The 27,933-nt window shown below is 44.7% G+C and overlaps 1 protein-coding gene across 8 annotated transcripts in view; it reads right to left on the reverse strand.

Moving 5' to 3' along the window:
• LOC147015973 (GON-4-like protein) overlaps positions 1-27,933 on the reverse strand; it is a 216,485-nt gene that overhangs the window by 79,434 nt on the left and 109,118 nt on the right. For 7 of the 8 annotated variants that reach the window (XM_085848645.1, XM_085848644.1, XM_085848643.1 and 4 more), the window contains exons 19-21: positions 27,292-27,891; positions 26,788-26,931; positions 682-825 (exon numbers count right to left, since the gene is read on the reverse strand). In XM_085848645.1, the coding sequence (XP_085704771.1) occupies positions 682-825; positions 26,788-26,931; positions 27,292-27,891 (888 nt within the window). The remainder of the gene's footprint in view (positions 1-681; positions 826-26,787; positions 26,932-27,291; positions 27,892-27,933) is intronic. The other variant, XM_085848646.1, reaches the window with a different exon arrangement.

Here is a 27,933-nt window from a genome sequence, read left to right on the forward strand (position 1 = left end):
CATTTTGTCTGCGACATCCGAGTACGCTGGGCAGTGCCCGAGCTGTCGAGTGATGACGGGTATTTCTGCTCGAGTAATATGTAAACCCATTTATCAATTAATCCAAAATCCCTCCCTTATAAACCGCCAAACAGAAAATCAAACCCAACCGAGCTGAAGTGATCATGTGGACCAGCATTTTCATGTTCACAAACACTTCTGCCTTCTTCTTCTGAATCGCTCGCACAATGCTCAAAACTATTGGGCTCCACAATTCCCTGAAAGCGGTATTATCACTAATTTTATCTCCAATAGTTCCTTCAAAATCCCAATGATCACTTTAAACATTCTGAGAACCATCAGTGGTGCTGATGTCTGTGGAATCGGTATCGGAATCCGAGCTCGACATGCACACTGTTTCTCGATGTAAAACCGCTGTTCAGATCAAGATGGATAACAGATGTAACGTCACTGGTGACATCGAAAACCGACACTCGAGGGCTTTTTTCGACACTGTTTCAAATTGTTTTTCCCTTCAAAACATTTCAAATTCTTTTCCCCTTCAAAGTAGACCATGATTAACGATTCTCAATGGTTTTCCAAAAAATATATAAAACAAATTGTGCTTGGGTTTCCTTTTAAGGTTAAACTCAGACACATAAATGGATTATGAAGTTTTAACTGTTCATAGATAAACCACACCTGATATTCATGTTCTTCCAACCACTGAACCTCTTCAAAATCATCATATGCATTGGAGGGAGGTCTGAGATCCTCAAAGAAGAGCGAAAACTCTTCTTGCAAGTAATGCTGCCCTTTTAGTAACTGACACATCTGCGTCTTCAACTGCCAAAAAAGAAAACACCTTCGCCACAACAGCCAAATATTCACAGGGGGGGAAAAAGTGTCAAAAAATGATGATACGACATTAATAAACACAGCATAATAACCAAGGATGGAGGTTAATTTTATTTCCTCAATAGGGTGTTTTTAGTGACAAGTTTAACAATAACAGCTTATCATGGAAGGAAAATAATACATACTCAAACTGCGAGTTGGCATAACAAGAGTGGGCATGAGGTATTAGGTTGGTGGAGCAAGGGAGAGGGTGGACAAAAAATCCACTATTTTGTGGAAGAACAAGATTGCCGGCCCCATATAAGTATTTGTTAGCATTAACCATTCGTTGGAGCAAATTAGAATGACGAGAGAGGGGTGCGGTTTGATATCGAGTGGGAGTGAGTCAGAAGTGCATGTGTCAGAGCGGGGTCAGGGGTCAGTGAGTACCAGCCCTTTTCACTACTTCACTTCACTTCACTCACTTTTCACTACAAGACGACTACTTCACTGAGAACCCCAAAATAAGTATTAAAGTCACAGACCACTTTGACTGCACCTCCGCAAGTATGGTCTATGGAGTCATGTACACTCTCTGCAAGAAGATGTATGTATGTCCTATGAAACTGGGTGAAAACCGGGCGTTCACGTCTGTGAACACGTGCTCAATGTACGAACCAACAGCAAAAACCTCTTCAAGCTGGTCGCTTGAGACTTCAATCTCCCCAGACATTCGTTCAATCACATGGTGTTATCTGGTACTTTTCTCCAAATGAGCACTGTGGACAGTCGTAAATGCAAACACTAAAGTCTCATATACAGGATCAGCATGTTGGCTTCCTATGGTATCAACGAACACTTTCCAATGGTGTGTGTGTGTGTGTGTGTGTGTGTGTGTGTGTGTGTGTGTGTGTGTGTGTGTGTGTGTGTGTGTGTGTGTCAAACAAATAAGTGTTTTTTACTTATTTGTGTGTGTTTTCCCCCTCTTATTACCCTCGCCAAGGAAAGGGTATTGAATTTGCGTCCATTTGTCTGTTTGTTTGTTTGTCTGCACAGAACTTTAGTGTTTTTCTCCACAACAGCTTGGCAGATCGAGACAAAATTTTCACCATGGGAGTGACTCATGCAGATTGTTTTAATGATAATTATGACATCATAGGTCACGTGGTGTGGTGGCCGTGTTGGAAAAATGGAAAACTTTGGACTTCTGTATGTCCAATTTTTTTGTTTTTGAGGGTTCTTGAAAATTTTTGATGGTCATCGAAGGATAAACTGGTCCACAGAAAAAAAAATTGATGACGTCATCGGTCACGTCATTCGGCAGCCAAATTGTTATTATTTTTTTATTTTTTTAAACATGAAAAATCTTATTCTCTGAAATGGCTGAACAAATCGAGATGAAACTTTACAGGTATGATCGCTTATCCATGAGGAACTAAATGTTCACACATATGATGTCATAGGTCACATGGTTTGACAACCATATTGGATTTACCCCAAAACCTATAAAAAAAATCTTATTCTCAAGAACAGCTGGACAGATTGAGGGCAAACTTTACACAAATGTTCCCCAAGCTTTAGGGATACCAAGGTATTCAAGAATAATTGATGTCACATGGTCTGGTAGCCATATTGGATTGAGCAAAATCTTTTTAAAATTATTTTCCTTGAACCGCTTCATCAATTGAAGTGAAACTTCACAATTATGATCTAGTAGTGATTTTTTTTTGGGAGGGGGGGGGGGATATGTTTTAAATTTCAACCTGATCGGATGCATGGTGTGGCACAGCCAGAATTATTTAATTTTTTGAATCTGGGTTCTTTTTGATTTTGTTTATTTTTTGAATAAGGCTTACTTAGCTGCACCTTGATGGGTTTGAGGGCAGAGGAGTAGCAAAGGGTGGAGGAGCTCCTTGTGAGCAAACGGCCATCCACATCTAGTGCCCAACTGTGTCTGCGGCAAAGTGACCACTCCTTGGCTATTTTCACAAGATCTTGGCTATTCGTTGTTAACCTTGGCGTCTTGGTTTTCTATAGGTTTTTTTGGCGTATAGGTTTTCTATTATCATCGCTTTTCCGAAACCTTGTGAATTCTTGGCTTTTTTCATTGCCTCACCTTTGCATTTATGAAAATGAGGAGTGGTCACACTGGTCTGCGGACGTCCTCCTGCAGTTGGGATACTTCTTATTAGGAGGTTGGTGGCAGGATTTGCACTCCGGCCACCGTAAAACCCTTCATTCCGCAAAACACAAAAACGCAAAGAAATCTGAAAACCCACTCTGTGGGAGTACCTCCTGTGCAGCTTCCCTTCGAAGGGCAGCTCACTGGATGACGGGATTGGGGCAAAGCCTTCAGGCCCCCAACCTTTGATGATAGGAGGGAAACCACGGGGTAACATTCCCAGGTCAGATTGTGGGAGAGTGTGTCAGAGTGGTGCTGAGGTGTTGTCCACCAGACGGCGGTCTCCTTGGGTTAACCTGAGGCGGTCCCTTCAGGTGGATGCCTGGAATGTCCTAACCATACGAGAGGATGATCACCTGTCTCTGTTATCATCTGAGCTTAAGCGTTTGGACATCGATATTGCAGCACTCTCTGAGGTTCGGACACCGGATTGCGGCAAGATCATGGTGGGTGGTTACACCTACTATTGGTTTGGTGGCTCTGATGGTTACCATGCCAAAGGAGTTGCTGTCGCTGTGTCCAATAAGCTGACTCCAATGATAATTGAGGTAACACCGGTCAACGAGCGTATTATGAGACTAAGGATTCGTCACTCCTTAGGTGTCATTTCCCTGGTCTCTGTTTATGCTCCAACTGAAGCGAATGATCTCACCGTGAAGGATGCATTCTACGCCAGGCTCGAGTCTGGAGTTGATCAGTGTCCCAGACGAGATACACTTCTAGTCTTGGGGGATTTCAATGCATCGACTGGAACTGAGAGGGATGGTTATGAGACATGTGTTGGTCCCCATGGGTCTGGAACTGTGAACCTGAATAGCACTAAGTTCCTTGACTTTGCAAGAAGTCATGGACTTAAGGTGGTTGGTTCATGGTTTCAGCGCCCACAAACTCATCGCTGGACTTGGTATTCCAACGTTGGTGGTGTGGCAAAGGAGACTGACCATGTCCTCATTGATGGTCGCTGGAGGATGATCCAGAACTGCAGGGTCTACCGGAGTGCTCAGTTCCTCAATACTGACCACCGGCTTGTTGTAACAACTCTGAAATTGCACCTTAAATCCAGGAGAATGGTACCATCCCAGCCTTGGCTGGATGTTGGCAAGCTCAAGGATGAGAGGGTAGCTGAGGAGTTTGCGAACAAGCTGAGTGGAGATTTGGGGGGTCTGGGTGCTTTGGAAGGTCCTGAAGAGTTGTGGAGTGCCTTCAAGACCACCGTCCTTGATGTTGCCGGTGGATGTCTTGGAACTCACTGTAGGGCAAAGAATAATTTTGACTCTCAAGGGACACTGGATACCATTGACCATTGAATTCTGAATAATATCCCACAGCACACTTAGAGGAAGATCAAAAAATTTTTTATCACCCTCTCCTTCTCTTCCTTCTTTTGATCAAACTGTCTGGGGAACATATTAAGCATGGGCCAGGCATGGGAACAAACTCTCCTCATGCGTGTATGTGCAGCGCATTATATGCTGCATGTACGTATATGCATGCGGGTATTGCTATGCTGCATTGCCGTGCATGCTCGGGATTAGTTGCCGTGCATGCTTCGGATTAAGGGATCAAGACACACACACGCAGGGGCGGGTGGACGCAGGGACACAGGCACGCTGAGACTCAGATCCTTTGATATATTAGATTGATGTGTAAACTGCTGAAAGCTTCCTGTCTGTTGGCCCAGATTTACCGTATTTCTTTGAGATTCCATACAGCTATCGGATAAAAATAATGGGATGTGCTGAAAATGAAATACAGTCAAAGCTCGTTACTATGCCACCCGTCGGGACCGAGCAAAAGTGGCATAGTAGCGAGAGTGGCATAGTAACGAGATTTTGTAAAAACGGCCTTATTTTCTCAAGTTACCCATCTGTAGTTAATCTTTAGACAAAATTTATTCCAGCAAGTAAAAGGCACGACTGTTGTATAAGCTAAGCGAACGGAGAACATACACACACTAACAGAGTTCACACACTAACATATGGCATGGCGAGAAATTCACGACACACAAAGCTTTCAAGAATCGTCAGCTGGCGCATCTTCTTTCGGCGGATCTCGTGCATCTCGTTGTCTAGCCGATCGCACGCTTGCATCACACCGGGCTTCCCTCTTCTCTGCTGCATGAACTTCCGGACGGTGCTACAAGCACGCTGGGCTTCCTCGAACGGAACGATTTCCTCCTCGACAGTTACCTCGTCATCTTCGCTTTCCACTGGCTCCTCTCTGCACAGAATCTCCTCCGCAATCTCCTCCAGCGTGAAATACCCGCCAGTCGCGAGGCGCTCGTCGGCTTCGAGAAAGTCAGACAGCTCGATCTCCTCGTTCTCGTGCATCTTTTCCTCGGCAGGCAGAGCTTCCCAGATGTCGGGCAGCTCTGCATCCTGTGGCTCAGTTTGGATCTCCTCTTCAATGAACTTGGCCTTCGCGAAACAGTTCCTGATCGTCGACTTGCCGACCTGCTCCCAAGCACGCCGGGCGACGTGTAGAGCGTCGAGCAATGTGAACTTGAACTCCTTTCCCTCGTCTATGGCCTCAAGCCGGCGGCATAGCAGGAGCTTCTTGTAGTGGCGCTTGAGGTTCTCTATGATTCCCTGATCCATTGCTTGTGAATTGGCTGTCGTGTGGGGTGGGAAGAAGACCAGTTGGATGTTGTTCAGCTCGAGCTCGGGAGGGTGGCCAGAGAAGTTATCGAGACAGACCAGCACTCTGTGTCCCTGCTGGCCGAGTCGTCCGTCCCACGCACGCAACATCTCCTCGAAAAGCTCCGCCATCATCCACGCCTTCGAGTTCGCCTTGTACTTGACCGAGATCTCTTTGTTCTTGAAGGCACGGGGTTTCTTGGAATTGCCAATCACCAGAAGAGGGAACTTCTCGCAGCCGCTCATGTTTGCCCCAACCAGAAGAGTGATCCTTTGCTTGCTTTTCTTTCCTCCAGTACACCGCTCTCCCCTGAAAGCCATGGTCTTGTTCGGAAGCAGCTGCCAGAAGAGTCCAGTCTCGTCCAGGTTGAAGACGTCGTCTGCGGAGAACTGCCCGAGTAAGGGCCGGAGAACCTGTTGTTGCCACTCAAGAAGGGATTGCGAATCCACCGCTCCAGCTTCGCCCTGCACTGTCTTGAACGTGATGCCGTGGCGCTTCTTGAAATTGCCCAACCAACCGTCGCTCGCCATGAAGTCTGGGATGTGCATCAGCTCGGCCAATTTAATCGCCTTCTCCTTGATCAGATCGCCGCTGACAGGCAACATTCTGTCCTCTTGATTGCTTCAGCCACATGAGCACTCCCTCATCAAGTTTCGGGTCGTGAGCCTGCATCAACTTAATGCGCTTCGATGGAAATCCAGCTTTGATTGCAGCCTCGATTGCATCCTTCTTGCTGAGAATGCCCTTCACGGTGGTTCTCTTAACTTCGATGCCCCATTTCTTGCTAATCTCCCTGGCCAATTTGGACTGATTCGGCTCCTTCTTCGTGGCATCGATGATCTCCTTCTTCTCCTTCAGCGTAAAGTCGGTTCGCTTGCGTTTCTGAGCTGACATTATGGGCTGAATTTGAAAAAAAATGATGTCACTGTTGTACGTGTGCCTGCGTGTCTGTGTGTTTGCTCGTGCTTTTTTGTGTCTCGTTGTGCGTGTTGTGATTGGCTTGTTGTGGCTGGCATCGGGGAGAAGAATCGCGTGTTTTGACACAGTCTGACTATGCGCGTACGTATTGAGTTATGTTGTGCGCAGCTGGACTGTAGTTCGTCGCTTCGCCTTTGGACGTGAGTGTGATAATCGAGCACTGCGCAATACAGACTTTTTCACGACTCGTGCCTTTTAACAGTCACACAGTAGTGGCATGGTAGCGAGAGTAGGAGGTGGCATAGTAAATTTATTTTATTTTATTGAATTTTGTCGGGACCGAGCAAAAGTGGTATAATAGCGAGAGTGGCATAGAAGCGAGGTGGCATAGTAACGAGCTTTGACTGTAAATTATCTGGCCCATCTAGATCAGTAAAAAAAATTAAAATTATTTTATTTTAATACAGATATCAAAGCTCATGCAAGAGCAGACCAGGGGGTAAGGAATAAAAAGACAAAATGGGGGCAAATGGTAAACCATGGGAGAACAACAGATGGATGCAGCAAAGCTCAACGAGAAGAATTGCAGAAGGGAATAACCGGGTCTCAGCAGGTATAATCAAGTTCAACAGTGGAAATGGGAGAGACCATGTAGTTCAAGAGCTAAGGGGGGTTTTAATGTTGTGTCTGGTGCCATTAAGTGTGACAGCATTTTCTGAAAGGGATATCAATGGAATTTACAAAGAGTGATTTCTTATGGGCACCATCCAGATTGGAGTCCAACAGCTTGGGGTCAAAGTTCGCAACCTTTCTTTCTTTCTTCGATAAAAAACAGCACACTGAATGGTAGCAAACACCGAATAAACACGAAAAAATCTAATAACTCAAACGGTTATTACATACTAGTAGGGGTGGCCGGCATTGCTGGCCAACACCGGGTCTCTCCTCCCATCCCTCCCCCTGTCTCCTCCCTCCCACCTCCCACCTCGACCCCTTCCCTCCTCCCACCACTGCCTTCTCCCACACCTGCCTTCTCCCACCCCTACCTTCTCCTGCCCCCTCCCTCCAGACTCCCAACCCCCCTCCCCCCCACCTTCCCCTGCCTCCCCTGATTAGTGGAGGTGGACTTTGGGGCTTCCCCCTCTCTGGGAACAGGTACATTGCAAAAATACGAGTTATCGCCACAGCTGACTTGCAACACCCTCTGCTACCACCACCGGGTGGCGCAACGCAATAAACATTTACATAGAGAATTTTTGTCGACCTTCTCTCCCGAACCCCCCGCAACTAAAGATGAAACCAAGTAGCCCATGGTCACCACGAGGTCGAACTTGGTCCATTTGCTAAGTTTGGTGGCAATTGGCCCAGTAGTTTTGACGTGATTGGTGTTAAACACAGACAGACAGAAAGACAGACAGAAAATGTCATTTATTTATTTATTAGATACCTGTTTTTCATAGATAAGCAATTATATTGTAATAGCCACAAGACCAGTCTGGGAATGACCAAATTATATGGGCTATCAACTGGCCATGGCCATCAGCCTGGTTCAATGCTCCAAAGCAGAGTTGCAGGTCTTAAGTCCCGATACCTTGTCAAAGGGCACAAAGCCGACCACGGAAAAGGGATGGGCAGCTGCTATCAAGGTTTTCATACAGAGATTCTTCTATCTATTTAATAAGACGTAAAAACGACGCGGAGGGTTTGCCGTAGACTTTGTACAGATGCGACAATTTCCAATATGACTTGCCCTTTGCATGACTATCAACAAGTCTGAATGAGAGACACTCAACAAGGTTGGAATATACCTCTACTTCCACAACTAGTTTTCACCCACAGCCAGCTCTATGTTGCTTTGTCAAGAGCACGTTCTCTGCAGTCCATCACAATCAAATTGCCAAGTCCCAACAGCAAGGCACAACAAAGCCAGGAACATTTACCCAAAACATCGTCTTTTAAGGCTGTCCTAAACAACATCCCATAACCATAAGGCAAGTCAATATAGGTAGCACTTGTCATTACAAATGCTCCACATTTCATCACCACTATTCCTATTCATATATTATAAAGCAAACATTGTACATGTGTGCATGTTATATATGCTTTTAATTGAAAAAGAACATCTCAGTTTAACGTGTTATATTCTCTGTATCACAGTTGCACAATTAAATTTCTTTCAATTATTTTATTGTGAAACGCTCTCAAATTTCAAATTACCTTTTTCAAAGCATCTCGCCTCATTGATTTTTCAATGGGTGACTGCTAATATATTATTTCTCATCTCAAAAAAATGCCAATGATGTGTGAAAAGTGGGAAAGATGCTGATTTTGATAGATTTAAACTCCCTTCGGTGTGTTTGGGCTTTCACCCAAACAGTGAGGCAGACGTGAACTTTGACCTGTGCTGTGGGTCTCTGGTTGGGATGGTGCCAATAAAAAAAATAAGAATAAAATCACTTTTTGCAAATTACATCAGTAGCCCTATTGGAACGTACCATCAAGCCTAATGGCCTCGGACACAAGATTAACACCCCATTTGCTGTTGCTCCAACAAGTGTGTGGTAAATGCCCTGTAAAGATGTCCATCTATCAGCAGTGTTCATTATGACTTGATCTTAATAGAATAAATTGGGATAATTCATGCAGGAAATTAATGTTTTTAATTTTATTGCCTTCAATTTGTGGTCTTAGGTGATTGTCATCATGAGCTCTTGTAGTAGGGGTGCCAGAGCCCAGAAACTTGGAGAGGGGTAGTCATGAAAGAACATACTTTTGTCCTAGATGTTTTTTGGTAGATTGGACCTTGGTGCACATGACTGGGGTGGCCTGCTCGGCCAACTCCCTTGCGAAAGTGCTCATCTGGCTCGATTTTTCATGTGTCACCATGACGAAATTTGGCCCAAAAATTAGGGGAAGGGGAAATGGAATTCATTATTTGAACATGTTCCTATTGTTGTTTACCAACATTTTAGGTATCAGAAGAAAGGGTTTGGGCTGGGCTACAATTTGGTATGAGAAACATTTTTATGGGGTCACTGAGTGCAGGTTGAGGGGTGAAAAGGTCACGCTCAGAAGGGTCAGGTGAAAATCTAGGGGCCTTGGGTATAAATGGAAGAGCTGTACCCAAACCAATAAATATAAATGATTGACACAAACACAAATTTAAGAGTACTATATAACAAAGTTTTTGATAATCAAGCCATGTTAGGTGGATACAGAGAATTTGAGAATTAACCCCTTTATGTCTATGTGCAGAATCGCAAAAACGGCAAAAGTCGGCTTTTTCTCATAAAAGCTATTATTCGCTAATTACTTGACCAAAACATGACTAGACATTGTCAGAAAGTATCAATTGATCAATTTCAACCTATTTTACCATTTACTTTGGCTAAAGGTAAGTTTTATTCCTACAATATAATTTTAAGCCAAGTGAGAATTTGCTGTCCCAATGAGACACCATACTTTTTAAAACAAAGAGCTCTTCATTAATTTTTTTTTTTTTTTTTTTTTTTGTATACCTTGGTCGAGGCTCGTATGAGAGCTAACGCACAACTCACAGCAAGGAGGCATGAGACAAGAGGGGCGGGAGTGGAAGGGACAAAACATTGGGGAACAGACACAGGTGAACTGTGGAAGGGAGAGGGATGGGGATGGGACGGGGAACATGGCGAGGGGAAGATGGACATTAAAGGGACTTTCAGGAAGGAAAGCAGGAGAATTGAAGGAAGTGGGCTTGGGTGGATTATCGGGGTAGAAAAGATCGAGGATTTGGATGGGGGAAGATAAGAGGTGGTGGTGAACAGCTGTTTTGAAAGCCTGGAGGGAAGAATGGGAAAGAATAGAGTGAGGAAGTTTATTCCAAAGGCGGGAAAAAAGAGGAATGAAAGAGTGAAGATGAGCAGTGATTCGTGATTTTGGTAGTTTTACCAGAAGGGGGTTGTTGGCGGACCTTGAGCGCCCTGTGGAAATGTGGTTGGGACAAATCACAGAGAGAGCAGGGGGGCAAGGCTGGAGAGGAGTCGGTAGAAGACAGAAAGACCACCGACCAACCTGCGGTGATTGAGTGAGAGGCCCAAAGACTCAGCTTCATTGCGGGAGATGCCAATGATCTTAAAAGCCCTGGTTTCGACAGCGTGAAGTCGAGAAAGGTGGGAGGCAGGAGCACCAGCCCAGAGGGGAGAGCAGTACTCCATCAGGCTACGGACAAAAGCTTTGTAAGTGGTCAGGAGCTCAAGAGGGCCGAGGAAGGACTTTGCACGACGGAGGATTCCCAGTCGGCGACTGGCTTTGGAGGCAAGGGTGGAAATGTGACTTTCCCAGGAAAGGTCATGGCAGATAGTGAGACCCAGAAGCTTGAAAGAAAAGACTTCTTCCAGAGGATTGTTGAGAAAGTGGATGGGGGTTTTGTAAACGGTCCTTTCGAAGAGACATAGTGAGAGTGTGAGATTTGTCTGGATTGAAAGACATGTTCCACGTGTTGGACCAGTTTGTGATTTTATCCAGATCTGCAGTGAGCGAAGAAGCTGCTGCTTGCCGGTCTGAGGGATGACAGATGGTACGGCAGAGGGTGGAGTCATCGGCAAAGAGAAATAGAGGATTTTCCAGAGAGTCCGAGAGATCATTGATGAAAACCAGAAAAGAACAGGGCCCAGAACGCTACCTTGAGGAACTCCAGCCTGCACAGGAAGAGGGGATGAAAGAACTCCATTTAGGGCCACACGTTGACTGCGACAGGAGAGGAAGTCTGCGAGCCATGAGTGGAGATGGCCTTGAATACCATGGGAAGAGAGTTTGGTGAGTAGGGCAGGGTGCCAGACTGTGTCAAAAGCACGTGATATGTCCAGGGATACGGCTCGGATTTCCTGTCTGGCATTGAGGACCTCCATCCATTGATGGGAGAGCAGTAGCAGCATATCTAGGGTAGAGTGACCTGGTCTGAAACCAAATTGATGATTGGAAATCAAGCCATTGGAGAAGAGGAAGGATTTCATGTCTGGAAGCGATGATGGATTCCATAACCTTGCTGATGATTGGGAGAAGGCTGATTGGTCTATAGTTACAGGGATCTGTTTTTGCACCTTTTTTATGCAGGGCAGTGATGTTAGCAGATTTCAAGCAGATGGCAGATGACCTTGGGAAAATGAGAGGGTGAATAGAACAGAGAGAGGGTGAGCAAGAGCAGAAGAGCAGGCTTTGAGGACACGTGGGCTGATGCCGTCTGGACCGGTTGCAGAATCTGACTCGAGGTTTGAAAGCAAGCTCTCCACCTTGTCAGGAGAAAAGGATACAGAGTCCAGGGACAGTTGGGTGCGACTGGGTAAAGTGGGTAGAGATAGTGATGGGTTTGGGACACAAGATTTAGCTGCAAACACCGAGTTTAGACATTAAGCTTTATCACGTGTGGAATCAGCAGTGCGGCCATTTGAGGTAAGGGAGGGGATGGAGGGGGAACATACACCAGAAACAGATTTGATTAAACGCCACCAGGATTTTGAGGAGGGAGAGAGGTTTGAGAGTTCAGACTTGAGATGAGAAAGATGTTGTTTTCTGGCTCTCCTGAGGGTAGCTACACACTTGTTCCGAGCTTTGTGGAAAAAACTGAGATTGCCCTCAGTTGGGTTTGCTTTCCATGAGGCAAAGGCAAGTTGTTTCAGGACAACTGCCTCGCCACAAGCTTCAGTAAACCAAGGGCGGGAGGAAGGGTAAGACAACTGAACACGAGAGGGGATAAATCTGTGCATGAGGGAGAGCAAGTTTCTTTGAAAGAATTCCCAGGATGAGTTGATGTTTGAGAAAGTAGTGATAGGAGACCAGTCTGTAAGTTTGATGGCTGCTCGGAGACCCTGCCAGTCGGCTTGAGTGAAATGCCAGACTCGACGGCGGTGAGGTGGTTCTCTGATAACAGCCAGAGAGATGTCCACTTTAACAAGGACGTGGTCAGAAGAACCAATTGGAGCGAAGGAAGAGCAGCAGATATTGTCAGGGAAATTTGTCAAAATCAGATCCAGAAGAGATGGAGGTGTGAAATTGATCTCCTCATGACCTTCAGCCATGCAACAGGAAAATTCAGAAGGATTTTAATCCATCATATCCAATAACATCATCAAAATGATATTGAACTGATACATAATAATAGAGGAAGTTTAAGGCAATTAGTTTAACAATACAAACACCATGAATCTTGAGTTAGATGATCAGAATCTTGAGTTAGATGCACAGATTAGGTATTTTGGGCCTTAAAGCGTGTCATCTCTTACTTTGAACTTGAAGCCAAGATAACCAAACACCCAATGGCCTTGCAAACTCTGATCATGTAGGCCTAAGGCATATAAGGAGATTATGCAGCTGGCCTAGAAATGTAAAGTAGAAATTGAAGTCATGTAATCATAGATTTGCTGTGCTAATTGTAGACTACATCTGGGCTTCATGAATCATGTGTTTTTTCATGAAATGTCTACTCTTGCCATGTCTGATGTTAATTGTAACATCATTGTTATGTTACTAGTCGTAGGCCTATATATGTTATCATGCTCTGTAAATAAATGGGTATAATGGAATAAAATTTTGAATTGTTGACCCCACCCCCGTAATGTTGTCTGCTGAAATGCAAGTCTAACTGGCTACAATTATAATCTTGATATTCTATACACCCATTGGAATTCACCAAAATGTGACACATTTCACTTTGCCTTTCAGCCTCGTTAGATCATTCAAAGTCTACCAATGGCAGAACTCACTGAGCTACAGTTGGGGGGAAAAAAGGAAGAGTCCATCATTTCCCAAAACTGACTTTGGTTGCTGCATAATATGTCAAAAGACGATTACGGACCCTTTGCAGCAAGTAACTGACAATGGATACGCCACGCTGTTGTATGCAGTGACACATCACAATGATGACAATGTTGACCGTCTCCGAGATGATGTCATTTGCAGAGATACATTTCTTGAGAAATAGCCGAAATACCACTGAAGATGCCGCAATACGTACACGAACAAGAAATCGGTGGATCAAAAAAAACGTGCCAAGAAATTAAATGAACTTGAGGACAAAAATCAATGTGCACCTCATGTCACCAGATCTTCATCTTCAACATGGGAATTCACAAAGGTATGTTTCGTCTGTGGAAAGGAGAGTGATAGAAAGGGCGAGCGCAAACTGATCCTTGTCGCAACAAAAGACCGGGAGGTCACCATATTGAGAAAGGCAAAAGAGTTGGATGACTTTGCGATGCTTCACATGATACAGGGATATGGTGAACGTTGTAAAGACTTAATTGCCAATAACTTTCGCTATCATAAATCATGCTTGACATTATATTTGTTGAAAAGTAGGCCTAGTCGTACTGAGCAAGATCAGCCAATTGATTCTGAGCAGAGAGTAGATGAGTATGAACGTGCATTTAAAGAAACTGTGTCAAAAGTTGAAGGCAAATTGTTGAATGAGAATACTGTTTTCTTTGTTTCTCAATTGCGTGACATGGTCAGGCAAGGGTTGGCGGATAGACAGGTTAATCATGCAATACAGTATAGTTCAAACCAACTGGTAAGGCAATTAGAAAACTATTTTGGGGACAAGATCATCATTGTTTCCCTGGTGGGTACCTCACGGTTGGTGTGTTCTTCTAGTTTATCCCTGTCAACTGTTTTGTCTGAAGTGAAACAGCTCAAAGGCAAGCTTGAAGAATGGGAATATCTTGATGAAGAAGATGATGAGCCTGATGAGAAAAATGGTGACAGAGGAAGAGATGTTCATGTTCAATTCCAGCGAGAATCATTTATCACAGCAAAGGCAATTCAAAGACAGTGAAGGAAATCAGGCCCTAGGATGAGGCAGATGATGCAGGAAACCTTGATCTGGATATATCTTACCAAGCAGCCAAAAAACTTGTTCCTACGGACTTGTACAATCACTTGTCATGGATGCTTCATGATATACCCTTTGATGTCGAACCTGACGGTTGTGTTCCACTGAGTCAGAAACAACACGAACAGGTTTTGAACATTGGTCAGGATGTCATTGCGGGGATGTCTACTATACCGACACCAAAACAGGTTGGCACTGCCCTACACATTATGAAAAAGACACGGAGCAAGGATACTGTTACCCTACTCAATAGATTTGGAAATTGTATTGGTTATCACGATGCTCAGCGGTATATCTCCACCATGGCATCGAGAGCAGAAGGAAAACTTCAGGAGAAAGGTTATTTCATACCTGAAAACATCAGCCAAGGATTTTTCACCCACTTCGCCATCGACAACTTGGATTTTCATGAGAATACTGTAGACGGAAAGACCACACATGGAACCACGCATATCATAAACCAGTACCGACCCATCTCTGATGACAATACCCATGCCAGGTCACTGCCTGTGCCCCTGAATAAGTCTCACAAGCTTAGTTTGAGTTCTAATGTGCCTTTTGCAACGAAGCCAAGTATGCTCACTTTGACTGACCGCCAGAAGAGTCGTTCATTAAGCGGAATGAAACGTGTTCCCGAAGCTCAATCAGATGAATGTACATGTAGTGCAGTTAGGTGTAACTTCCTGTTCAATGTCTGCCATGCTGGATTGACGGATCTGTTGGATTTCGTCCATGAATTAAGCCAACAAGTTGGAGACAATTTCACGAGGTGATGATAAAAGAAACCACCGAAGCGACTGTCCTTGGCTCTGGTCCATTTTTCCCCAGAGTCCCCAACAAACCCTGACGTTGTTGTAGAATCGGTTGATTACTGTCTCGCAGTATCATGGGAGTTAGGAGAAGAACACTGTGTTCTCACGTGTGATCAAGCCATATATGAAATTGTGTTGGCTCTTCGAAAGAAACACCCAGAAAAGTATGCACATGTGATCATACGCATGGGAGGATTCTACATTGCTATGAATTTTCTTGGTGCGATCGGTCATCTTATGAAACAGACAGGCATAGAGGATATGCTGGTTGCAGGGAATGTTTGTCGGCTGGGGACAGCAAGCAAGCTGCTAGATGGAAAAGACTACTATGCTATGGTTCATGCTCACGCAATAGTTGAAAGGGCAATGTTCAGTTTTCTTTGGGAATCCTTTGAGGCATGGGTACTTCAACAGGGGAATGACACTGATGATTTCTCCTCCCTCTCTACCCATATAGGTGCAATCTGCAAGACCATCAATGAAGACAGTCACGATGATGCAAGGCGAGCTTTTGGAGGAACAGAGTCAACACTAGATGGCGTGAGGAAGAGGCTGAATGAATTCATCCAGATGAACGTGACGTCTCCGACTGGCAGGTTATGGATAATGTACCTTGAAATGATTGGAATCCTGGATAAATTCATAGCCGCTGAACGAGCAGGAATTTGGGATATGCACTTACAAGCGGCAGAGGAAATGCTTCCATACATAGTTGCTGCTGGACACAACAAATACACGTCTTGCCTGTCCGACTATCTATCCGCCATGAAGGAATTACCACCAGATGTTCAATCTGAGTTTGAGAAAGGTAACTTCACTGTTTGTAAGCAGCCAGGAAAGTTCAATGGAGTCTGGTCCGATATGGCCCTTGAGCAGATTTACAATAAAGACGCCAAGACGAAACTTCCAGGGAATCACCCAAAGACCCGAGACAATATCCAAGTACCTGAAAGCATTGCCTAACATGACGGCAGCCTCTGAGAAAGTACTATTGATGGCGCACCTGAAACAAGACCTTCATCGAACAGGTGAAGTGAGCACTTCGGAGAGGGATCTGCAACAAGTGCAAAACATCAAGTCTGTTGTAACCGAAAAGATGATGAACCCTTTTCAACAATCAAATGATGCGGAACTTGTCAACATATTCACGGGTCAAGTTGCACAGTCACTTGAATTGATCAAAGCAAAGGAGAAAGGATTGAAGGCACTCGCCAAGGCTGAGGCCGAAGACTCTGTAAAAGTTGAGCCTGTTAGACTGAAGACGTTCGTTGAAAAGGTGAAAAAGAAATCAACACTTCAGCAAACGAAACAACTGTACATTGAAGAGAGTTCTGTCATCCGCAACCTCTGCTTTGCTGAAAGCCTAGGACATAAAGAGAAAGTTGACGCCTTTTCACATGAGTGGGCAGAATATTCCAGTTCACTTTTCACACCAGACGAGCTACATCCATCGGGTTTTTTTTAATGAGAATGGGCAACAAGTCTGATTATGCCACAATGTTTAAGGCCACGATTGGATCTCAATGGAAGGAACTTGAGCAACTGCCAAATGTAGAGTCAGGGACAGGCTATTTCATTGACCTTATGGCCTTCGTTCAGCGCTATCAGGAACTTGGGAGCACTACATTCGAAGAGCTATCAACAAAGTACTTGAAAAGATCTTGCGTCTTAGACCAAAGGATTGTCAGATTGTCCATGTTGTTGGTGATCGCTATGATGTCATCCCTCAGAAAAGCTTGAAGATTGAGGAGATAATGCAAAGAAGCAAAACGGCAAAGAAGACGAAAACCTTCATCCTCATGACAGCCTACAGCTCCCATCATGGAAGGGTTTTGTCTCAAACCATGAAAACAAGGAACATCTCCAACAGTACCTTTCAACGACATGGATGACAAATCACCAGGGAATACCAGTGGGATGCACGACTCGGGGACCAGCCATGATGTTGACAAATCATGGGACGTCAGAACTTGACTGCTTGGGATGTGATGAACACGAGGAGGCTGATACACGAATCTTTGCTCACATTGCATACTCAGCAAATGAACAAGGATGTAAGAGGGTAGTCATCCAAGCCACAGACACAGATATCTTGATGATGGGCATCTACCATGTTTCGAGGGTGCAAGGCTTAGAGGAACTCTGGATGCAGAAGCAGAACGTCTTCATTCCATGCAATGTTATTTCCAGATTTCTGACAAGCAATTATACAAATACCACAAGTTCGTCTTTACTCTTGGCATATGCAATCACCGGCTGTGACCCAGTCAGCTACATTTTCCATTGTGGAAAAAAACGTGCATTGAAAGTGGCATTGGACTGTGGAAAGATCCTTGAGCCAGTTGAACAGTATGGAATTCCTGATGAGCATGAGCGTATTGAAATATCAGAAGCCATATCAGAGTCCTCACGGAAATGCATCTACGCACTACATGGGAAAAAGGACTTCTCTGGATCTATGGATGAGCAACGATGTCATCTGTTTCAAACAAAGAAATCTGACCTCTGATCATTGCCACTGACCAGCGACGCATTTCAATTTCACATCATGAGGGCTCTGTACCAAATGTGACTTTGGAAACGTGCCACGCTGGCCAATCCGTTGCTGCCGGATCCTACAGACTTTGGAAGGAATACCAAGAAAGGATACCTGCTGGCTACTCTAATGACAAAGCCATCCAAACCAGGCCTTCTCTCAACAAGATGCAAATGCTGCAAAGACAAATGCAGATTACATTGCCCTTGCCGAAAGGCCAAAGTGTTGTGCACCATGGCTTGTAACTGCTGTGGGGATCCACTGATGTGCACGCTTATGGAAGAGAAGAATGAAGATATTCTATGAGCATGAAAATATTGCTCTCGATCCATGATTCATCTTCAGTCATCATCATCGACATCAGCTGATCAGTCAACCTAATTAATACATTGTACATGTACTCTCATCAGTATGTTTACTAATTTTAGCCAAAAGTGATTGAATTAGTGTTACTATAAATGGTATCCCATTCTTTCAATAATTGTCTTTGAGTACTGGTTGGGAAAGGTGTACAATGGTGTATACCAATATTGAAAATAAGACTGAAAATGTGTTGAATTTTAAAGAAAATACTGATAATGTGAACGAGTGTACCTGACTGGCATTTGTAGGGTGGACAGCTCAGACGTCGTAGCTAAAATAGCTAGTTCACAAGCCGGTTCATAAGTCTATTAAACCCCATGTCTAAACAGCTTTCAGTGTTATGCACTCCCAAGGGCTTGGGTTGAATTTTTTCATTACTCTAAAGCAAGGAGGTAGAAACTAGTAAACGTACCCAAAGGGTTAATATGAAACATCCAGAAGGGATTAATATATGCAACTAAATGGGTAAATAGGTTGAAATTGGTCAATTTATACCTTTTATCAGTGTCTAATCCTGTTTATTAGTGCATAATAACTTTTTGAGAAAAAGCCTATTTTTGCGATTCTGCTCATAGACATAAAGGGGTTAATTCTCAAATTCTCTGTATCCACCTAACATGGCTTGATTATCAAAAACTTTGTTATATAGTACTCTTAAATTTGTGTTTGTGTCATTCATTTATATTTATTGGTTTGGGTACAGCTCTTCCATTTATACCCAAGGCCCCTAGATTTTCACCTGACCCTTCTGAGCGTGACCTTTTGACCCCTCAACCTGCACTCAGTGACCCCATCAAAATGTTTCTCCTACCAAATTGTAGCCCAGCCCAAACCCTTTCTTCTGATACCTAAAATGTTGGTAAGCAACAATAGGAACATGTTCAAATAATGAATTCCATTTCCCCTACCCCTAATTTTTGGGCCGAATTTCGTCATGGTGACACATGATAAATCGAGACAGATGAGCACTTTTGCAAGAGAGTTGGCCGAGCAGGCCACCCCAGTCATGTGCGCCAAGGTCCAATCTACCAAAAACATCTAGCACAAAAGAAAGAACATACATGGTGAACGTTGTAAAGACTTAATTGCCAATAACTTTCGCTATCATAAATCATGCTTGACATTATATGTTCTTTCATGACAACCTCAATCTCTTTTTTAGCACATTTCTGCACCTTGGCACCCCTACTATTGGGAGGTTTCAGTGGTGACCAACGTTTAGTATTATAGCAAATCTCAAGGGAAGCTACTTTCAATTGCTGTACAGGAAAATGAGTAGTAAGCATAAACGAGTAAATGGAATAAATGGTAAAAAAAAATAAAAAAGCGTAAATGCTTCCAGAGTGAGAGAGGGAGGGGAGAGAGACAGAGACAGAGATAGAGATAGACAGATATAGAGATAGACAGAGAGAGAGAGAGGGAGAGAGAGAGAGAGAGAGAGAGAGAGAGAGAGAGAGAGAGAGAGAGAGAGAGAGAGAGAGAGAGAGAGAGAGAGAGAGAGAGAGACAGCGACAGAGAGAGCGACAGAGAGAGCGAGAGCGAGAGCGAGAGAGAGAGAGAGAGAGAGAGAGAGAGACACAGAGAGAGAGAGAGAGAGAGAGAGAGAGAGAGAGAGAGAGAGAGAGAGAGAGAGAGAGAGACAGAGACAGAGACAGAGACAGAGACAGAGACAGAGAGAGAGAGAGAGAGAGAGAGAGAGAGAGAGAGAGAGAGAGACAGACAGACAGACAGACAGACAGACAGACAGACAGACAGAGAGAGAGAGAGAGAGAGAGAGAGAGAGAGAGAGAGAGAGAGAGAGACAGACAGACAGACAGAGAGAGAGAGAGAGAGAGAGAGAGAGAGAGAGAGAGAGAGAGAGAGAGAGAGAGAGAGAGAGAGAGAGAGAGAGAAAGAGAGAGAGAGAGAGAGACAGACAGACAGACAGACAGAGACAGGAGAGACAGACACCTATACAAGTTGAATCAGTGAGAACAGTCTACACAGGTGGACGATCTCATTTTGTTGAAAAGGCAGACTATCTCAAACTCATAAAGGGATCAACATTTACAAGCAAAAACGTTAACATGAACGTGATCAGACATATCATTGTGTGGCGAGTTATGAAATATCATGCGTCAAAGGGAAAACACATGGTCGAGTCACAAAATAAATAAAATAATGATAATAGTGTGGCAAAAGGCCACATGTTTTTTTGCTTCTTTTCATTCAAATCAACCGATGCACTTTACAACAACAAAGACTGATAATTATCACATGCTCCCACGTCCTGCAATAATTATGTGCACACAATAGCCACGTTACTCGAAGACTGTGTGATGTGCTGTGCCTCTTCGCTTGTGCACATAGCAGCCCACGTGCATTCAATCCAAGCATTTCAGCAGTTTTGCACATGTTTCACCAACAGGGAATTTGATGTGAAACACTGTATTTCAAGTGAATCTCCTCCGACTGCAAGTCATTCAATTTTCCTTGCAACAGCACAGAAAATTCAGTCGGGTTTCACTTCTTCTATTACGACCAAAATCAACAATCGGAGCATTGGGTTGACAGTGATTCCAACAGTGCTGAAATAAACTTGAGATCCAAAGAAAATAATTTATCCACCTTCGACCATTTTCTTTTTTATGCTCATATCATGCTCATGCTGGGCAGGAAATGTTTCCAACCATTGGAAACTCTCAAAATATGTCAAAGCTAGGACAACATGAATGATAAAATAGTGTCACTGCTGATGACTATTTCTTTACACCAAAACCAAGGTTGAGAATGATGAAAATGGAATTCAGGGAGGACAGCCAGCTTGATATATATATATATATATATATATATATATATATATATATATATATATATATATATATATATATATATATATATATATATATATATATATATATGGAATATCCCTGAACAAAACTGGAGTATGTCAATACATCTCAGCAGCAGTTTTGTATTTATGAACTCAGCTATAGTCTTGTGTATATACATGTATTGTTACGAATTTGGAAGCCTTGTGCACACAGACAGACAGCAGTCCCCAAGTTTAGTTATCTCGATAAGTATGTGTTTATAGTTAGGGTCCCCTACCTGTGTCGAACGGGAATTACATGTGTGCGCTGCGGAGTTTCTTTTACAACAAATCTCCTTCACTTCACTTCACTTCGCACACCGACGTCATTGCCCACGTGCGTTCGACCACGTACGTGGGCGGAGATTTTCATCGACTCAGCTCCGACTCCACCCCTTGTCCAATCACGCACAGAGGACGACTTTCCCACGACACCCCGGCCAATGAGGGTGGAGACCGCCTCAGATGGCGATTTTCTCACCCCGGAGGAGAAAGATATAAAGGAACGCCAAGCTGGGGAGGTTGGTCTTCTTGGGGATCGCAGGTCTTGGTGCTGGCTGGTTGGTCTGGTCCTGGATCATTGTCATCTCTGATCTTCTCCTTGGTCTTGGTTGATTGGTGCGTGGCCAGTTGGAGAGCACGGTACCTGCTGCCTGGAACGGCATGGTGTTGCGGGTTCGAGTACCGCTGAGCCGGAGCCGGATATATATATATATATATATATATATATATATATATATATATATATATATATATATATATATATATATATATATATATATATATACATACATATATACATACTGTATATATTGTTACGAATTTGGGAATTCGATTGCACACAACATTCAGGTTCCTTTAGTCAGTTATGTCGATAAGTGCTTGTTCCCTAGATAGTTCACCTTCCATTGTTTAATGGGCAGAAATCGAATAAGTGCGCTGCTATTCAATTTAATAGTTAGTGAGCGATCACAACACAAAGGAAGACGCCCCTCCCCCTCTTCTGCGAAGAGGAAGAAGAGCCCTCCCATCCCGTGATTCATGACGTCAACAACTCCTTCCCACCCGTGGTTGAGCGGGGGATGGAGCACGAGGGCATGAGTCATGCTGGGAGCGGGGGAGGGGGCCGATAAGAATGAAGAAGAGATCCTCTGCTTTGTTCGGGCTGGTTGTTCAGTTGGCTTTCGGGTTCTGCTCGGCTTGGGTTCGGGAGGAGGCTTTTTGAAGGCTTTCTGCTTTGACTTGGCTTTTAGTAAGCTTTTTGCTTTGGCTTGGCTTTTAGCAGGCCTTTGGGTTCTGCTTGGCAAGGGTTGAAACTTTTGGTTCAGTGAGCTTCAGTTCTGCTTGGAGAGGTGGAGGCTTTTTGGAGAGCTTTTTGCTTCGGCTTGGCTTTTCAGCAGGCTTTCGGGTTCTGCTCGGCTCAGAGTTCTTGGTTCTCGCTTTGTTCATCGGAAGAGAGTTGAGCTGGTTGTTCGGCTCGAGCTGCTGGTGGTGGCTTCTTGCTCTTGGTTCGTGTTGTAAGAGGCTTTGTTCATCAGAAGAGAGTTGAGCTGGTTGCTCGGCTCGAGCTGCTGGTGGTGGCTTCTTGCTCTTGGTTCGTGTTGTGAGAGGCTTTGTTCATCGGAAGAGAGTTGAGCTGGTTGCTCTGCTGGCTCTTCTTGGTTCGTGGAGCTCTTTGCTCTCCGCTTGGAATTCTTCCTGGGCCTCTGGTTCCATTCACTCTACATCCATGTCACTACCTACCTGGCTCAGCTCGCCTTGGCTGAACATTTTGTGTGCTGGGAATAAAATTTATAACGATTGTAGTTTGGGGACACGGGGGGGTTGCTCCGTATACCGCTGATCCGACTCCGTGAATTTTGCTACGGAGGCGGAGGGGGCCAAATCGCACTCCTGACAACCACTGTTACGGTGCCGGGTGTCGGCCACGAGCAGACCGCTCTGATGGAGCCGCAAGTCAAGTCGGCCCGACCGATCGCCCGGAATATCGATCGCCGCCCGGATAACTCCGAGGCCGACGGGTCCTTGTGCAAGAACCGAAATACGCCAATGGGCAGACCACATGGGGTAAAGTCGATTGCCAATCTTCAATTTACCTAAATACCTACGTGATCCAACTCCCGGGGTATTCCACCCTCGACGGAACAAGCCGCTTAAGCGAGCCTGTCCCGTGCGCGATTCTGAGCGGCTTAATCGCCGAGAACCGTCGGTCCGAATGTCGCCCTTTTACGGCAAACCAACGGCTAACTCCCAACACACGAAATGCTCAGTCAATGAAAGAATCGACGCGACGAGCTGAAAACATTTAACAATTGGGGTATTTATTAATAATAATGGGGAACTCGGGAAGCACGTAAGAGCAGAACTATACCGACTATGCGAAATGCAATGCAATCATTAACAGCACACAAAGCACTTAACAGTTTCCTACTTATTAGACGGGCCGACGGACACACGTACACACACACACACACACACACACACACACACACACACACACACACACACACACACACACACACACACACACACACACACACACAAAATGGTGGCTGATGCCTTTAACAACGGACTCCAGCTCGGAGAGACAGATGAGCCGAAACCCAGAACCTATCTCGAACCTCTCCACCTCGTGTGGTCTTCAAGCTGCTCGAACCCAGGCTCCAGCGAGAGCGAGCTGGATCCAATCGCCGTGAGCCGCGATCCTTCCCGAGCTCCAGCGAATCCTCTCGCGCTTCCGAACACGTGCTGGTGAGACGAGGTGCTGATCCTTCCCGTCGATGCATCGCTATCTCGAAGAACCACCTCCAAGATGAGGCCGATGAGTCGCACCAAGCCGGGAACCAAGCGGAGAACAAAGAGCTCCACGAACCAAGAAGAGCCAGCCGAGCAGCCAGCTCAACTCTCTTCCGATGAACAAAGCCTCTCAAAACACGAACCAATAACTCCAAGCCGAGCAACCAGCTCAACTCTCTTCCGATGAACAAAGTCTCTCTCCTCGACGAACCAAGCCAGAGCCCAAAGGCCTGCTAAAAGCCAAGCCGAAGAAAAAAGCTTACTAAAAGCCAAGCCAAAGCAGAAAGCCTTCAAAAAGCCTCGACCTTAATCCAAGCCAAGCAGAAGCCGAAGCTATACTACTGAAAAAGCCAGCCGAACAAAGCAGAGTATCCCTTTTTTATTCCTATCCGCCCCTCCCCCGCTCCCGGCATGACTCATGCCCTCGTGCTCCATCCCCCACTCCACCACGGGTGGGAGGGAGTTGTTGACATCATGAATCACGAGTCGGGAGGGCTCTTCTTCCTCTTCGCAGAAGAGGGGGAGGGGCGTCTCCATTGTGTTATGATCGCTCCCTAACTATTAAATTCAATTGCGCAGCGCACTTAATCGATTTCTGCCCATTAAACAATGGAAGGTGAACTATCTAGAGAACAAGCACTTATCGACATAACTGACTGAAGGAACCTGAATGTTGCGTGCAATCGAATTCCCAAATTTGTAACTATATATATATATATTTTTTTTTTCACACATCATGGGAATATACCTGGGATCATTCCATTTGCACTGGGCCATGGACTAACACGCAGGAATAAGGCCTGCCGATCTGTGCTGCTTCATTCAATGGTAGCGCATTCTTTTATTGGGGTGGAGTCAGGCCAGCTGTCCAGCCAATGGGTGTAAAGCAGTGGGGTGGAATCAGGGCAGCTGAACACTGACCCTGGTATATACGATATTTTCTAAGTCTAAAAATTACCCCCATGTGGGGGTGACGATCATCTCTATGTTTTTTTACTATCATATTTGATGAACCGTTGCCAGGTATCTCCTAAAATGACAGACTAGATAGGTTTTGAAAATGGCGACTTTCACAACTTTCTTGACCTCATGACCTTGACCCTGACCCTGACCTCGAATCCAGGAAAAAATATGTCGTTGGGTATCACTCATCGACCTCTACCCACATACCAAATTTCATCAAGATCGGAAGTAAAAAGTTTTCTTCGTACCGGGTGGTGTTTTTGACCATCTTCCAGGTTACATGGCGGCCAAACGGGACGGAAATTCAAAAATCTGTCCGGTTAGATACAAGATAATATTTTTTACTATCATAATCAATAAACAGTTGCCGAATATCTTGTAGAATGGCAGACTAGATAGGTTTTGAAAATGGCGATTTTTATAACTTACATGACCTCGTGACCTTGACGCTGACCTTGAACCCAGACAAAAGTTATATTGTTGTGCAACACTCATTGACCTCTACCCACATACTAAATTTCATCAAGATCGGAAAGAAAAATTGTTGACGGACGGACGGACAGACGGACGGACATTTGGTCCGGCTTTATTAGGTCATCTCGGTAGAGATGACATAAAAAGGGCATAACTGTGAAAAATTAACAAAACGCCCTAAAACTTGAACTTGTTCTGTAACTTGTAATGAAGCCATGTACCCAAGTTTCTGTTGAATATGTTAAATAAAAGGAATGGGGAAAAGTCTAAGAAACCACAGGTGGGATGGACGGACGGAGAGGAGAAATGTAATAAGGAGAAATATGAAAAAGTAGAAAGAAATATGAAAGGAACAACGAACAAAGATGTTGGGAAGAACCCGGATAGACAGATTTCTGTAGTTCCTCCACGGACTCAAATGCAGCAACAAGTACAAGAGATGATAGAGAGGTGTGTGTGTGCACTGTGCATCGCCATTTTTCTCAGAGAAGGTCAAACGAATCTTCGTCAAACTTTTAAGCATTCATCAGTGAGTGCTGCGGAGTATTTTATTGGGGGATGGGGGGAGGGTCGGATTTTTTTTTAAATTGCTCTATCGTTATGCCTAAGCCTTTGTAGCTCCGTGAAAGGTAATATTAAATAATCCCCGACTGCAATTCCTTAGGCCTAAGTCACATTTGCTCTACGGCGAGGATACGGGGGCCGTACACCCTCTGAATTGACAGAAACGTGCAGCGGCCGCAGAATTTCTGAGGTGGCCTCAGGGTGGCCCGATGCTGTATGGCTATATTTCACAGGCCGTAAGGTCGCCGTGGAATTATAACTTTTTCCATTTCTATTTTCGCCGTAGCAATTCGACAAGCCGAAAAAAAAACTGGTAAAAAAAAAAAATTTAACCCATTCGCTACCTTCCGTCTGGCCGCACGTTCGCCTTAGGGCTCCCCTGCGGTCGCCTTGCGGGCACCTTGCATCTGCCTTGAAAATTCTATGGCCGCCACAGGAATGCCCTAAGGTCACCGTGCGACATCAAATCAAAGACCGTACGGCAACCCCACGTTTTTGGTCTCCACAATTTATAAATACGCCATGCAGCTCCCCGAAAAATAAAAACATATGCGACTGCTACATTGTGTAACCGTGGAAATACTGCGGCCGCCGTTTAATTGCTAGTGGCCGTAGATTTTGGAGACCCCACGGCCGCCGTGGCAAATGTGAGTTAGGCCTAAATACGCCGTGCGGCTCTCCGAAAAATAAAAACATATGTGACTGCTACATTGTGTGACCGTGGAAATACTGCGGCCGCCGTATAATTGCTAGTGGCCGTAGATTTTGGAGACCCCCACGGCCGCCGTGGCAAATGTGACCTCGGCCTTAGTGGGCTTGGGAAGTGTTTTACGCCCCTACAAAAAAAAAAAAAATAGAAAAACTATTGAATTCTCCAAATTGCCAACAGGGTTGAGCAGCATTGGTCAACACCAGGTACCCCTGCTAGTATTACATCTACAAACAATCAATAAAAACTGCATATACCCATCTGTTCTCCATATAAGGATCTTTAATTTCACAATCACATACCTCGTTTACATCAGTGGGTGAGAGAGGACTACAGCACTGCAAAACACGCAAAATCTTCTGGTGATAGGACGGGTTTTCATCAAAGCACACTTCCAGCTGGCGCAAGAAACGCCGGCTTCTTTCAAATGCTTGCTGTTCCTCAAGCTTCAAGCAAAGGTTGTTATGGGAGGTGAAGAATCAAAGCAATGAGGAACATTGTAAGGCCAAGGAAAAAGAAAAAAATTAAAATGAACATTCACTCTCAATCTTGCATGCACAATCAACTTGGGCAGATGACTTTGCTAACATACAATGTAAAAGTCCATGCTTTACAGTGCAATGAATCATGCTGATAACATTGAATAACCAGAAAAACAACAGAAGATGGCTTGAAAAAGACAAATATTTATACTTTTTGATCATTCAAATGAGTGCGGCTCACAATGTGGAAAATGAAAAAATTGCCAGAAATTGAATAGTATCGTTATATTCACTGTGGTAAATGTGAGATATGTGAAACCATACCAACCCACACTCCAATGCTTGCTCTGGTGGTAAGAATGCAGCAAACTCCTGCAGGAGGTCAGGCCAATAGCACAAAGCTTTGTGCAGTTTTGTGACCATGTCCACCACTGACCACTGCTTTGGTGCCAGCTTGTAGTCGCTCAGAATCCGCAAAAATTCTGAGTACACCGTCGGTGACTCGCGGAGCTTGTCTTGCACGTGAGATAGGTACAGCTGAGCAAAAGCCAGATCCTTCTGTTCCCGGTGAGGATCACGCTCCACCAAATCATCAGCAAGGAGAAGGAGTATCTTTGCAGAATCGACGCCACGTGCTCGTGACTGCTTTGGTTTTCTTTTGACCCGTGGCTTGACCTCACCAACCCTTTGCTTCTTACTTTTCTGCAGCAGTGTGGCTGTGAGTCTCTCATCTTCCAATGTGGAAGGACTTCTAGGGTGCACTTGCTCCTCATTCCATGAAGATCCTTTCTCGACTGTTCCCACAGCCTCTTCCTCTTCTTCATCTTGCTCAGAGTCCTCCTGGGAGGGAGCATCCTCCTCAGAGTCTGCCCCAAGGGCACTGCGCTGTTCAGAAGCCAACCACGACAATTTGTCGATAGTCTCCTGCAGGGAACATGAAGTGTCTTTTGTTAACTATCATGGATG

The sequence above is a fragment of the Eptatretus burgeri genome, chromosome 12, assembly GCF_056783735.1.
Source record: "Eptatretus burgeri isolate ZD-2024b chromosome 12, Ebu_testis_v1, whole genome shotgun sequence".
In the NCBI taxonomy this organism is placed as follows: Eukaryota; Metazoa; Chordata; class Myxini; order Myxiniformes; family Myxinidae; genus Eptatretus; species Eptatretus burgeri.